Genomic DNA, 15,252 nt, shown 5'->3' with positions numbered 1-15,252 from the left:
ATAGCCGAGCGCTGTCGAATGGGCTTACGGAACTAGTCGAACAAACCCGAGTACTGCCGATATACATCTCGACTCGTCGATTGGGTCGAGAGAAAGCTAGAGGCAGGCTGTCATACGGACTGGATGTAGAATCATTTCCCCAGTTTTGAGAGGAAGAATCGGATAAAATGCCGTCGCTTTTATTCTGTGGGCCAAAATTGGCCGCATGTGGAATCGTGTTAAGCATCTGGGGTGTCATTATGCTGGTAAGGATTTGAGTCTTCGTGACATTGCTTGCTAGCTGTAGCTAATGGAATTCACCCCAAACGATAGGAATATTTTACCGATATAATAATTGTAAATATTGCAGTTTTTTTGGTCTTCACTGTTAGAAAATGCATCTATTTATAATAAATGTGCATAAATAGATCTGTTCAGTCACCTATTTATATATATATATCAGCTGAATATAGAAGGAACTTTAAATGAGGTATAAAACAGCAGGTGTTAGGGTAACGGTAATGGGATGTTAATGCCACATAGCTATTCTTTACAATTCAAAAGTTTTTAAGTAACGTTACTTTTCTTTTCTTTGTGTGTGTGTTCATATACTGTATGTGTTTTGAGCTTCTATCCATATTTAATTCCACCTAATGTCTTAATACGATTTTATTATTGTTATTTTCAGTCAATGCTAGGAATTTTCTTCAGTGCAAAATCTGCTGTGCTGATCGAAGATGTTCCATTTACTGAGGAAGACATCCGTGATGAGTGAGTTCATCTGATCAAATATTTTAAGATAATTTACCTTTTTGGGGTCAGTAAGGTTCTCTCTCTCTCTCTCTCAGTAAGGAAACATTCAATTAACGTTTTAACGTGACTGTAAAGGCATTTATAATGTTTAAACAAATGTTTTAAATAAACGCCATATTAATGAGCTTGATTGGCCAGCCAACTCACCTGACCTGAACCTCACAGAGAATCTATGGGGTATTGTGAAGTAACATCTTACAAACAATACAGAAGAGCTGAAGGCTGCTATCAAAGCAACCTGGGCTTCAGTAACACCTCAGCAGTGCCACAGGTTGATCACCTTCATGCCATGATGCACTGAAGCAGTAATTTGTGCAAAAGGAGCCAAAACCAAATACTGAGTGCATAATTAAACCTGCTTTGGACATCTTGAACATTTCTGTTTTGTAAATCTTTTATTGATTGATCTTTGAGAATTTTTTTTTTTTTTTTTTAAATTTGATACTGATTTTTAAAAGCCATCAGACCTTCAGAATTGTAACAAAAAACTCTTGAAATATTTCAGTTTGTGTGCAACGAATCTAGAATATAAGTAGCTTTTTTTGAAGAAGTTTTCCATGATATTCTAATTTTTGAGATGCACTTGTACTTTTGAAATGCATTCAAATGGAAAACAATTGTAATATTTCACAATATTGCTGTTTTACCGTATTTTTTTGCTATAAATGCAACCTTTGTAATCCCAAGATACTTATTTAAAAAAAAACATTTAAACCATTTTACCAAACCCAACTTTTAAATGGTAGTGAATATTTATTTGTATTAATTGAAGTATAATGAAGTCTCCTATTTTGAATAGACATGGCAGGTATGACATTTCTATGTGCAAATATTTAATGGTTAATTTTCTTATCTTCAACAGCAAGAATCCACCGCAGACCATTCACGGACTCTACAACCAAGTTGGCATCAACTGCTTCATTGCTGCTGCCATCTATGTAGGTGTCGGCGCAGTGTCTCTCTGTCAGGTTCGCCTTAACAAGCGCCAGGAGTACATGGTCACGTAAACCCAAACAATTTCATATTCAACCGCAATTAGTCAGAATTATTTATTTCTAAAAGACTTCTCCATGATTTATGCAGATTGTCTGAATTGGATATATTTGGTAGTTCATCTTCGGGTCAAAATCTAAACAATATAGTATGAATAAAAAGTGAAAATCGTGAAAATCAATATATATATATGCACATAGACACACGATGTGCATATATATGCATGCTATGTATTATATTTTCCACAAATATTCAGCTGTCTTCTGATGAACCTAAAAGACACTATTAAACACTATGAGTCCATATGATAGTAGCTGGTGTTCATGTAGAATGTGACTGTTTGACTTTTTTTTTTTTTTTTTCATTGTTTAAATGTTTGTTTGGTAAAATAAATGTCTGTTGTTTTATTGAAGTACATCCTGCAACCCTTGTGCTGTACACTTGATATTATCACAACTGTGATGAACAAGATATGTGAATGGAGAAGTCTTACATTTCCTTCAATAAAATACTAGTGACAAAATATTTTATTGTTCTTAAGTCATAACTATAAAAAAAGTGATTACAGAAAATAAGAAAACGTAACAATTCTTAATAAGACAAAAGCTTTGGTGATATTGTAAGCGAAATCACTAGTTTTGTGTATAATAATAATAATAAAAAAAGTTTTGTTGGCTTGTAGACAGTATTCAAAAAGCTTTTGATGCATGTTCATACTTATGAAATCAGCTGGCAGATATTGCAACGGTCCATTTAATGTGTCTTTACGTCTGCGGATCAAGCATTATCTCACAGGTGCGTCCCAGCTCTCCCAGTTTGACGCGGGCATACTCTGAACGGTTTAGGGCCATCTGACAATCCTTTCTGGCAGAGTATGTCGATCCCTCATGAGGCTGACCTGTTGCTACCTTTACTCAAAACAAAGGATGAGAGAAAGAAAAAAGAAAGTTAGTGCATCACACCATAGATGTATAATCAAAGGTTTCCCCCAATTCTATGTTTTATACATATATACCACATAGATAGATAGATTGATAAAATGATCAACAGATTGAATGACAGAACAATATATATAATGACAGATAGATAGATAGATAGATAGATAGATAGATAGATAGATAGATAGATAGATAGATAGATAGATAGATAGATAGATAGATAGATAGATAGATGTGAACACATACAGACCTGTGTCAGATATCGGATCTGTGAACTCAGTTCACTCTCCACTCTGTTGATGGAGGTCTGGAACTGGTTCAGCTGTCGGTCTAATAAACTGGCATTGGCCTTTTCTTTAGAAAGCTCCAGCACGATCGTTCCTGAAAGACGTATTGTTACTATTCAATTTGTCTACTTGAATACTTGTAGATTAGATACATTTAAATAAGCATGTTTTGTAATGTCAAAACATACAAAACCCTTAATTTTAAATAAAACAACATCATTAAGCTGGTCTCCCGGTCTGGCCCAGATGGTCTGTTTACTGCAGGGGCCACCAAACTCAGTCCTGGAGGGCCTTAGCTCCAACTTACCTCAACACACCTGACCGGAAGCTTCAAGTATCCCTAGTAAGAGCTTGATTAGTTTATTCAGGTGTCTTTGATTAGAGCTGGAGCTAAACTCTGCAGGATCCCTCCAGGTTCGAGTCTGGTGACCCCTGGTTTACTGGCTTTTCCTTGTAAGACCAGCTTACCGTATACAAGTTTGGCCATAAACAACAGGACATAAGCAACAAACTATCTTAAGCTGGTTTAAGCTTCTTTTTGTCGGCAGGGACGTCAGTTCTATACGTTTTATCATATTGCGAATGCGATTATGTCAGGATTTCTAAGCTAACGCATTCAGAATCCACATCCCAGTGTCTGAATTAATATTAAGCATTACTGAAATTAAACCCATGTACACATTTAGTGACAAACCGGCGCTCTGCAGCACTAAAGCAATCTCCTTCTCCACATCTTCTAACGCTCTCAGCCTGTCATTCGCCATTCAGAACACAGCCTACTGAAAAAAAGAGAGAAGACGAAAGACGAGACGAAGAGAATGAGCAACAACAGAAAAAAACAAACAAACACACACGCTAGCTAAACAACGAACGTCGATTTGTTAAAATATTAATAATGCAACCCAGAAATCCATGTTTAATAGTTAATTTTTAAGGCTACTTACGTTCGTTCACTGTAGGGTAAACTTGACGAGATGCTCAATGTAACCTAGTAAGCGCTCTCAGTGTGTAGCTAACTACGGAAGCCGCAGCGGAACAAATTAATAGAACGCGACCCCGCTGACTACATTAGTGGAAACAAATCATGGGTTATGGATAACTTGAAATTAATGCCATTTGCGCCACATCTGGACAGAAATGAGTTCTCTGGGACCGCCCGTGATATTAATTGTGAAGAGGTGGTGAATTGTCACCACAGAACATGGAATTATGGAAGAGTCACGTGCTGGCAGAGACGTTTCTCAGAGACTGTAGGAGAGATTCTTTCATTACAAATGTACAGAGAGACACAAGCTATCAGAATTGTTTCAGTAATGGCTGGATGCTCTGACGATGTCCAGGCTAGAGGAGATGCTAGCCTTTCACATGAAACTCTGGTAAGACATGGACACATGAAGGTAAGACAAACAGAACTTGACATCTATTCTAGTACTGATTTGATTTCTTGATTTCATGGTATATGTACTTGCTATACATTTCAATTTAAGTGTGCTTTGTTTTGTGTCATATTTTACTCCATTCCAAAGATAATGGAAGCTCCAGAAGCCCGGATGAAGGTGCCACCCTTTCTTTAAGAGTCAATGAGCTGCAATTTCTTAATCAACAGGTGAGAGTAATATTTAGAACAACATAAGGAATCAAATGCCTTATTGCAAAAACTAACATTTTATTTGCATCCAGGTCTTGGAATTTTGTGCATAACGTTGTCATTTGTACATTTAATAAAGGTTTTGTTATGCTTAATTTATATGAAATTAGATTTTACTTAATAAATAAGTTTTTTAATGTTTTTGAAAGAAGTCTTTAATGATTATGATCAACCCTACTGGCAGATAGGTCCTTCAAAGTATCTTGGAGAGGTGAGGCATCCAAGTCGCAACATTTATCTACTGTGGTGCCTTAGGGCTCAGTTCTTGGACCAATTCTCTTCTCTGTTTTCATGGCATCATTAGGTTCTGTCATTCAGAAACATGGCTTTTCATAACACTGCTATGTTGAGGACAGGCAACTCTACCTCTCATTCCATCCTGACGATCCGAGAGTAGCTGCTCGCATCTCAACTTGTCTAACAGACATTTCTTGCTGGATGAAAGACCATCACCTTCAGCTCAACCTTGGCAAGACAGAACTGCTTGTGGTTTCATCAAAACCATTGTTTCATCACAATTTCACCATCCAGTTAGGCACATCAACCATAACTCTTCCAAAAACAGCCAGAACCTTGGAGTTGTGATTGATGATCAGCTGACTTTCTCAGACCGCACTGCTAAAACTGTCCGATCCTGCAGATTTGTCATTAAACAAGAAGATCAGGCCCTTTCTTTCGGAACATGCTGCACAGCTCCTTGTTCAAGCTCTTGTTCTGTCCAGGCTGGACTATTGCAGTGCTTTCTTGGCAGGTCTTACAGCCAGTAATCCTGCAGAATTAATTCAAATTTTCTGCTCTGTAAAAATGTATTTTCTTATCAAAGTTGGAAAATGGTTGGTTTGCCTAATATTTTTTTTGGGGGGGGGGGGGGGGAATGTTTAAAAATAATACTTTTATTCTGCAAGGATGCATTAAATTGATCGAAACTGTCAGTAAAGACATTTATAGGGTGACAAAATACCTCTATTTTCAAATAAATTCTGTTCTTTTGAACATTATTCACCACAGAATCCTGAAACAATGTATAACAGTTCTCATAGTCTATCACAACTATTAACAATGGATTATCCTTCCTCTTCTATTTTTTTCTAGCTCAAACTAAAAATCTCATATCTGACCAGCAGTATATACCTGAAGGAGGCGAGTTACTATAGTGTCACTCACAGTAGGTCAAACAGCAGCTACATCATCATAAGGGCAAGCAGTTCTAATAGGCCACTGTGTCTTCCTGCTATAGAGTTGCCCGCTACTGGACCGAAGTGAAGTGGAGGAACACGAGCATCAGCTTGAGTGTCAATCAAGGAACTGACAGCACTGAGACTGGAGCACAGCTCACTCAGATAGGATCTGACTGCCGCAAACCTTCAGAATGAGCGGCTCCTCGACCGCTGGTTAGAGAAGAAAAAAAGAGGAGGCTGAGAGTTTTAATAAATACAATGCAATACAAGAAAGGTGAATGTAATTCTATTAATATTTTATTACAGTTTCTTCAATGACTTTGCACATCAATGATTTTCAATTAATTTATCGTCCACTAGGTGGCAATGTTTGGCTGGTCGCCTGAAGACGCGGTCTCGTGTCAGATCTCGTGCACATAGACAGCAGCTCAGTCAGAAATCAAGCCCACAGAACGCACTTCTTAAGACTTGCTTATCTACGAATGTCAATTAAGTTGTAGGCAATTTTACTCCGCTTTTGGAGATAATTTTACAAAAAAAATAAAGCTTATTCTTAATACCGATGTTTAATAACACGGTAACACAGCCATGTTTCTATTCGTTTTATTTTTTAAAAATTAAATAAAAATTCAGTTTTAAAAGAAAAAATACAATGGCAAACAGTGTAACCTGTATTTATGGAAACTGTAATAACACAACAAATGTCCTTTCTCTTGAAGGATGATTTTAAATATCTATACATTTACTTCTCTCTTTTTGAACCAATGCAGCAGTCAGACAAATTAAAAGCAGCAATTTAATATATTAAGATCCTGTGCTAAATCACACATGATCCTCACAGCAGCACTGAGAAACATGCACAGCCTGTGTCAATGAAACCATCCAGCTGTCCATACTGTATATAGATCACATGAAAATTCATGACCATCTTCCTAAAGGAATAAATATGGAGCAAACCTCACCATCTTTACAGACTGGCTTGCTGTTCATAACACAAGAGACGGCACAATTTCAAAGAAAGATATAATTTTACATGACTATGCAAAAACATGAAACTTCCTGGAATCCCCACCTTCATAGCTTTTTTCATATGTATATTAATTAGTCTTTTACGTTTCTCCAGGTTCCAGTAAAATATCCCAATACTGCTTCTTTCGTAATGAGATGAGAATTGAGTCACTGTTACATCCTTGACGAGATGAGATGCAGAATGTAATGAGGAGCACTTCTGTTCATGATGAATGAGATGATAAATTCAGCAGTCCTCTTCCTTGTCGATTATTCCTTTTAACCGCAAGCGAGCAAAGTCCTCGAATACAATGTCGTCATCTGGGGTCAAACCACTGTTAGAAAGAATAACAGAAAGAAACTAAGCTTAAAACAAAACCGATATATGATCATTATGCTTAATGATTTTATATATATAAACTATCACTTACTTTGTGTCAAACTCTATCAAGTTGGTGTCAATTGGTGGATCCAACACTGGAGCAGCTGTTGAACACAAAAGTAACAAGTCCTGTTACAGTTCCATATAGCCTATTTAGTGCAATTAATAAGGTGTTCTGTGAGATATTAATAAGATCTCAGCACAAACCTGAGGTTGAATGTGAAAGGGTGGAATCTGTGGGTTTTGGATGCATTAAGACAAAAGGCAGTTCTACGGAGACGTCCCTGAATGAAAGAGAAAATAAAAAAGCAAAACCAACACTGCCATCATTTGAAATACCGGAGGTGTGCAAGAGCTTATAAGAGGATGAATCTCTCACGAACGGATTAGCCCATATTTAAAAATTAAAACAATATGGCTTTTCTTTTGAACTTTCTTTTAATCACAGAATAAGCAAATCAGCATATAAAAATGATTTCTGAAGGATCATGTGACACTGAAGTAATGGCTGCTGATTATTCAGCCAAATATATAAAAATAGAAAACAGTTATTTTAAATAGTATTTCAGTAATATTTCACTAATTAATATATATATATATATATATATATTTCCTCTGACATGTATAAATGCAGCCTTGGTAAGCATAAGAGCCTTCATTAAAGACATCCAAAAACATTACTACCCCCCCCCCCCCCCCCCCCCATTGTACTTTACAATAAGGTTCATTAGTTAACATGAACTTAGAATGAAAAATGCTTCTACAGCATTTATTAATCTTAGTTAATGTTCATTTCAAAAAATTTTAATGCATTATTAAAATCAAAAGTTGTACTTGTGAACATTAGTTAAATGCACTGTGAATTAACACAAACTTTTTTTTTAAATATTACTGAAAATAAAATCTCATTTTTAACATAATACTAATTAAAAGTCTTATGTCATATGTATAAAATGCCATAATAAATATATATATATATATATATATATATATATATATATATATATATATATATATATATATATATATATATATATAATTTGCAAAGCTTAATGATTCAGCTGGTTTCATCATGTGAAAGTTTTTTTTTTTTATATATAAATTTAAGTACAACTGAAAGTGTACATCATTCTAGTAGTATTTGTTTGACATTAATCATTTTAATATATATTTTCCCAGTGGGCCAATACATTCTCTACATTATAAAATGTCTTTCTTTGGATTTAGAGATACAAATATGAACTAGACATTTCTTAGTGAGATTCATCCATACATGCGGCTTCATGTGTGTTAAGGTTAGTGCTCCAACTGGGTAAAGCTGAGCAGAGCTTTCAAAAGCATGCAGATCTCCTTTTCATGTCAGACCTAGAGACACTACGGCAAAACAGCATGCACAATGGATGTATTTACCTCTCCAGCAAGCTGCTTAAAAGCCTGACGCAACAGACAGATGGAGGGGAAGGAAACAGATAGAGAGAGAGGCATAAAACAATGGGAGGATGACAAAATCATCTGATAAGCAGAACGAAGCAGCACAATTCAGGGAGGGAGTATAAAACACTCAGGCTCACAGCATCCTGCAAAAGTTTTAAAAGCTAAAGCACAGCACGCTAACTAAAGCACCAGCACTGAAAATATCAAACCGAAAAAAAAAGAGATCGAATAAGGCCAACCTCACAAACAGACTACTTCACTATAGTTAATATCCACAGAGAATTGAATCATACCATCAATCTTGTGCACACACACACACAATATGGAACAATCAAAACTGTTCCCCAGTGAGTGACTGTAGAGAGGAAGCAGGTGGGACAGAACACATGACTTACCCTCCACGGGAGACCACCAGTTTGACTTTAACCCGATATGACACCAGGACACCCAGAACTTCCTTATTAGTCACATCCTTCACGCTGCAGACAAACACACAAACAGAATCAAGCAACTGGCTCTTTAGCTTCAAAAAATTTAACTTCTGCAATGTGTCACAGTGTAAAATAAGGAAGTCAACTGCTTTTGGCACCAATGGCAAACCATTGACCGATGAATCCTTTTAGATTGTACACTACCATTCAAAAGTTTATATTACTATTTTATAAGAAAATAAATAGTTGTTTTTTCATGGTAACCACTGAGCATATGGGTAAAATGTGCAAAAAAGTACGGCTTACTCACATAGTACTGGACGCCAGGTTGGTGTCCTCATGTTTGAGTTTTCCATCCAGCGCCAGTCCTCTCTTCTCTCGATTGTTGTTGAGAGTGGGTGTGAGTGTGTACACTTTACAAAAAGTAGAGCTGGATGCCACCTGATCGCTGCAGGACACAGAGACGGAAAAGACGCACATTGTTAACAAAAGACGACATGTTGTTCGTGTCATTTTTTTGGGCAGGTTTGTTTTCTCAATGACATCTCAATGATAAATCTTGAATAGAAGACAACTAGAAGTTCAGAGACAGAAGGATTGCTATAAATAAAACACTTACTCTGCCTCTATCTGAGCCACTGGACATTTGTACTGTGCTGTACTGAAGAGACAGATATCAGCATACTGTCGTACTGCAGAGACACAGATGGAAACAGTGCAGAGGTTATACCAGATCATAGAGGATGAGAGCGATAGGAAAATGTGTCAATCTACAAACAGCAATAGAAGAACTGTTGGCTTTGACTCACCTGATATTTTAACCCTTTTCACAGTCTTGGTTGAGTTATTGGTGACATGGACATTAACACTGATGGGCTCCCCATGGTAGTAGAGCTGGGTGAGAAAATCAAGGTCAATTATTTATTACTAGCACTGATCTGGGTTAAATCTCGTGATGCATTCAAATCTGTATATATTTTTCATTTGGACTCGAAGAATCGTTGAACAGTCACAGTTGCCATAATTGTATCTGATCAGCAACTTCTCTTTGAGAAGTGAATGTGAGAAATATTTGTATATATATATTCATTAATACATGTATACAGAGAGAGAGAGAGAAATGTTATATACATACAGTTTTTAGATGTTATGTACCTCTTAATTGAAATACTTTAATGCAGTAAACTCTTATTTTGTGAAAACTTTGATTGCTTAACTAGATGTTTGCATATGTGCCTATGTGTGTTAATTTCTACAATATGTTTTTTTTCATGGTAAATAAGTAAATAAATAAATAAATGTGTACTTTTAGAGTCTTGAAGCACATGCAAAGTTTCATTCCCTTATTAAATTCAATGATGTTTTTAGAAATGTTTATATCTCTCTGTATTGATCCCTTTCAGGTCAATACACACCCGAATGCATTATGAGGGTTAAACCGTATGATACCTCTTTATCTAGTGAAGCCTCCAGGTGCAATGACCGATCTGACATGAGGAAACTCCTCGTCATCTCCACCATCGGCTGTGGGCCGGGTTTCTCAGGAGCATACTGGACTTTACGTATCACTAGTCGCACTGAATTCCTGTGGAGCAAGAAAAAGACTTCAAATAAGATCTAAACTCTCTTTTCTAAACTCTTTTACACTGAAAAAAAATGATTACGGACAGGAAATTGTAAATAATCAAACCTTTTGCAGTTCTTCTCTTCCACCGTTTTGGCACAGAAAGCCCTGATCTCAAAATCCACACCACAGGCCTGGGGTGAGAACGACGGAGATGAACAACGGACAAATAAAACTGAGCTTCACAAACAGGGTGTGTGCAAAATAGGGTGACAAATCTGAAGGGGTTAGATGGAGTTTGTAGTGTTAAAATGAGCCACATAAGAGTGATAATACCTTTCCTGTGTCCTCAGGCCCGGGCTGCAGAGTAACAGAGCATGGCAAGTTTTGTGGTATCTGAAAAACAGAAGAATATTTCAACTTAAGTATCTGATCAAGTTCTTCCCATTTAAAAGATAAAGGTACATTAAAAAGTTAACGTCTGATTCCAAACTGATCATTTACCCATGTTATGCACTGTTTTCGTTCAAATCAAAGCGTAAATACACATAGAAAACATATCCTTGTGGCGTGGCTGACACAGAAGAGCAAACACTGCCTGCGTTCAGCTCATATTCACCTAAATGGCGCTACGGTGATGTGGAGTGACACAGAGGAGACAAATTTTAGAATAAAGTCGTTATTTTTGCTTTCTTCGCATACAAAAAGTATTCTTGTGGCTTCATAACGTTCTGGTTGAACCACTGATGGCAGATGGACAATTCTCACAATATCTTTCATACTTTTCTGGACCTTGATAGTGTAACTTACTAGGGGACAGTCTATGGGACAGTCCCAAGCCTCCCAGTTTTTATCCAAAATATCTTAAATTGTGTTCCAAAGACAAACTAAGTTTATATGGGTTTGGAATGGCATGGGGGTAAGAGATTAATGACAAAATTTTCATTTTGGGGTGAAGTATACCTTTAATAAATAACAAAAATAATAATAAAACAATAAATACATAAAATAATAATTAAAAACAAATACTAAACAATAATTTAAATGCAATTTAAAGTGAATTTAAGCATTATAACAATCATTTGTGACCCTGAAAGTCTTAAATCAATGGGGTATATTTATAGCAACAGCCAAAAAAAAAAAAAAAAAAACATTGTATGGGTCAAAATTATAGATTTTTCTTTTATGCCAAAAATCATTAAGATATTAAGTAAACATCATGTTCCATTAAGAAATTTGGTAAATTTCATACTGTAAATATATAAAAACTAATTTTTTAATTAGTAATATCCATTGCTTAGAACTTCATTTGGACAACTTTAAAGGGTGATTTTCTCAATATTTAGAGTTGTTTTGCACCCTCAGATTCCAGTTTTCAAATAGTTGTATCTCAGCCAAATATTGTCTTATTTGAACAAACCATACATCAATGGAAAGTTTATTTATTCAGCTTTGAGATGGTGTATAAAGCTCCATTTAAAAAAATGTACCCTTATGTCTGGTTTTGTGGTCCAAGGTCACAATTAAAACGAGGGAGAAAAAAGGGAGAAACTCACAGTGAAATGAAAAGGATAAGCATTCTGGCCCATTTTCTTCAAAAGCCTCTCCTGCAGATGACTGTGGGGCTTGGATTCCTCTGGAATGGGAGGATAGGCCTGAAAAGTGTAGATGTAAAGATCTTTTCGGAAAGAAAGCCCTAGAACATCAAGGTCTTCGCGGCCATACCGGAACGCACAGGTTAAGGTCACAAACACTGGAGGATAAAGTGAGACATCATTTGCATATGATATTAAATAAGTTGTCATAAAACATGGGAAAACTTTCTATTTGAGATAAGCTTTCCAAATTCATCAACTGTTAAAAACCCAAACATTAGTGATGCTCGATATATTGGTATCATATACTTTAATTGGCCATGCTCATTTTCTTGTATTTACATTTAGATTACCTTTGCAATCATCTAATGCTCACTTGAATCTTTAAAAAATAATAATTTAATAACACCATTGTAATTTTTAGACAAAAAATATAAAAATAAATATCTATTACTTTATAATTTTGAAATGCAGAAATTCTTGCTTCTAATTTAATGAATTCCATTTATTGTGTTTTTTTTTTTTTTTTTTTTTTTTTTTTTTTTAGACAAAACAATTTGCAATTATAGTATCTGCAGTTTACTGGTTACCAGCCATTATATGAAATTAATTATTGACTTTGGCATTGATGTATTATCCAGAATTGTAATTTCAATGCATTCATACCAAATAACAAAGATGCTTTCAAGCTCACCTTTTCTATCTTTGAGATATTCTGGGTCGAACAGAATCACACCATCTGTAGCAGAAGTATAATATGATTTATGTCAGTGAATATAACTAGTAGACTTTCACTTCTCCATTAAAATTCAATTGAACTGTTTATCTGAAACCACTGACCAACGGGGTCCACGTGATCTAGATGGTCCACAAAATCTCTTTTCCCCAAATATACTGTAAGCTGTGGAAAGAGACAGGGTTGTAACTACAACTTGTGGAAACTAAAAAACTGTGATATATAAAAATCTTACCTTGCAATTCGGACTGGACTTCTTGAATACCCTTTAGAATAAAAGAAATGAGCGCGTGATTAATCACAGTCATTATCAAAGCAAAGCTGATCGATTGTTGCAAGGTGAGAACATTTTAAAATGAAGCTAATGCCAAGATTAAACAAATGGTGGAGAGCAGCAAATTGCATGCTGGAGAACTAATTTGCTTGCAAAGCCTATTATTATTACATTCATGCTGACAACATTAATAATGCTAAGTTTAATTAAATAAGCAACAAGAGCAGTATGACGATGTGGGTTAGCTGCCAAGCTGTTGTTAGCTGCCAAGCTATGCGACATGAATGCTAAAGGATGAACGGACTTCTAAAAAAGCCTTTGGAAACGTCTAATACACATTTCTAACAAAATGATACAGACAAAACATTTTTCATATAACAAACGTGCTGCTTCTCCAACACGCTCAGTCTGGTTCTCCATCCACGTCCATTACAATCCAGCTAGTATTAGCTTTCCGACTGTTCGCTTTATAATTTCAACAATAATGATACCAAACAAAATTAATTAGAAGTGTTAAGCTTTAAAAACAAATACTCACCGGGTGCCTGCCTTGTCTCCCATAATGAGGGAGAATTTGGCCGTGGGAATTTGTGGGGGGAAACGGCTACTGCACAGAGTGTAAACAGCAGCAGCTCCTGTTGGTGTTCACTGGTGGCTGGCGGTGGGCGGAGCTACGGTTGGGTCACGCGGCAGCACTACTACAACAAACCAAATAAATGCATTATTTTATTTTATTTACTTTTAATATATATTTAATAACACTGAATAATCGCATCTATTTATTTTGTATTTATTATATGAAGTGTTTTATCCGTGTATTAATTACATTATACTATTAATTATATTTACTATGCACTAATTAGTATAATACAATATAATAATAGTATCTACTATATATTATACAAGTCACACAATAACACAGTAAAAAAATAACCGTAACAAAAAAGACAAAGGGGAAAAATAAAAGGAAATAAGAGGGCATTACACAAATTTATATATAAAAAATTACATATTAAATACAGTAAAGAGTGTGTAGGCTGTGTAAACTGTACATGTTTACAGGGTTTTTTTGTTAAGTGAGAGTGAAATTGTAGGTAAATAGTGTTTTATCTCTTGAAATAACACTACAAATGCTACAAATATAGGTTTACAGTTCGAAAATCTACTTAGAAAGATAATTATGTTTAAAATAAAGCAGGCATTTGAATCCTATGAATCCCCATACCCCCATCTAAAAATTACTATGGAAGTCAATGGCAACCACCAACTATTTGATTACCAGCAATCTTCAAAATATTTTATTTTATGTTCAACATAAGAAAGCAACTCAAGTCAGGAACGAAATGAGGGTGAGACAATTCTTTTCTTTTTTTGGTGAACTAACCCTTTCAGTATTAAAAGCATTTCCAGGTATCTGTACTTTACTGGAGTAGTTTATTTTAAGTAACTTTTACTTTTACTTTTACTTAACTACATTCCAAAGCATAAGATTGTACTTTTTACTTAGCTCCACTTCATCGTTACTCCTTATCACGTGCTCCGACACGCAGAAGCGGTGTCTGAATCAAGAACGAACTTCTTCCGTTAACCTTCTAAATCGGTTCGCAAATCGCACCAAACGATCCATTCGCGAATTAGAATGATCCAATTGCAGCTGTTCTCAAGTCGACAACTCACTGATTGAAATGAACCGTTTAGTGCGAGTCTCCAGTGAACTGAATTCACAAGTAAGAACCGGGAGATCTTGTGAGCGCGCGCGCGACTGATGCTGCCAAAACGTGCCAAAAGTAAGTTACTAATGTTTCTATGTTTTAGGTAACGTTAAAATAAAAAATAAACCCGAACCATTAAAATAACCTAGATTAAATAAAATAACTCATGCACGATCAAATTCCCCGCTGCCATAATGTAATTTATTATATTAAAATGGTACGCATTTAGCCCTATGTTACCTTTTACAGTAACGTTATTTGTTTTTATATTGTTTGGATT

General features: G+C 35.6%; 3 protein-coding genes and 1 long non-coding RNA gene across 5 annotated transcripts; 2 read left to right on the top strand and 2 right to left on the bottom strand.

The window, feature by feature from the left end:
• The first annotated feature begins 19 nt into the window (after positions 1 to 19).
• On the top strand, positions 20 to 2,310 carry LOC128021250 (ribonuclease kappa-B). The gene is made up of 3 exons (XM_052608316.1): positions 20 to 245; positions 668 to 750; positions 1,655 to 2,310. Exons 1-3 carry the CDS (start codon positions 168 to 170, stop codon positions 1,797 to 1,799), a joined length of 306 nt encoding a protein of 101 aa, XP_052464276.1. The 5' UTR covers positions 20 to 167; the 3' UTR covers positions 1,800 to 2,310.
• Positions 2,295 to 4,019, bottom strand: LOC128021249 (mediator of RNA polymerase II transcription subunit 11). Its single transcript, XM_052608315.1, has 4 exons — positions 3,955 to 4,019; positions 3,705 to 3,789; positions 2,974 to 3,104; positions 2,295 to 2,693 (listed from the first exon to the last, which is right to left on the bottom strand). The coding sequence occupies exons 2-4, from the start codon at positions 3,772 to 3,774 to the stop codon at positions 2,550 to 2,552; spliced, it is 345 nt and encodes a 114-aa protein (XP_052464275.1). The 5' UTR covers positions 3,775 to 3,789; positions 3,955 to 4,019; the 3' UTR covers positions 2,295 to 2,549.
• Positions 4,020 to 4,273: 254 nt separating this feature from the next.
• LOC128021251 (uncharacterized) lies at positions 4,274 to 6,421 on the top strand. Its single transcript, XR_008185498.1, has 4 exons — positions 4,274 to 4,407; positions 4,537 to 4,616; positions 5,896 to 6,110; positions 6,197 to 6,421. It is a non-coding gene; the product is annotated as an uncharacterized LOC128021251 (long non-coding RNA).
• A 37-nt stretch (positions 6,422 to 6,458) lies between these two features.
• On the bottom strand, positions 6,459 to 13,961 carry LOC128021245 (arrestin red cell-like). Of its 2 annotated transcripts, XM_052608310.1 has the most exons (16): positions 13,799 to 13,961; positions 13,222 to 13,252; positions 13,091 to 13,151; positions 12,945 to 12,989; positions 12,212 to 12,408; positions 10,992 to 11,051; positions 10,782 to 10,849; positions 10,541 to 10,676; positions 9,901 to 9,985; positions 9,711 to 9,783; positions 9,402 to 9,539; positions 9,056 to 9,139; positions 8,637 to 8,660; positions 7,434 to 7,510; positions 7,276 to 7,330; positions 6,459 to 7,179 (listed from the first exon to the last, which is right to left on the bottom strand). In XM_052608310.1, exons 1-16 carry the CDS (start codon positions 13,819 to 13,821, stop codon positions 7,092 to 7,094), a joined length of 1,245 nt encoding a protein of 414 aa, XP_052464270.1. In that variant the 5' UTR covers positions 13,822 to 13,961; the 3' UTR covers positions 6,459 to 7,091. The 2 variants fall into 2 exon arrangements, with proteins under 2 accessions (XP_052464270.1, XP_052464271.1); XM_052608311.1 differs by lacking the exon at positions 8,637 to 8,660 and having other exon boundaries at positions 13,799 to 13,958.
• Between the last annotated feature and the right edge of the window lie 1,291 nt (positions 13,962 to 15,252).

This window comes from Carassius gibelio, chromosome A10 (assembly GCF_023724105.1).
Source record: "Carassius gibelio isolate Cgi1373 ecotype wild population from Czech Republic chromosome A10, carGib1.2-hapl.c, whole genome shotgun sequence".
Lineage (NCBI taxonomy): Eukaryota > Metazoa > Chordata > Actinopteri > Cypriniformes > Cyprinidae > Carassius > Carassius gibelio.
This window is presented reverse-complemented; position numbering and strand designations above follow the sequence as displayed.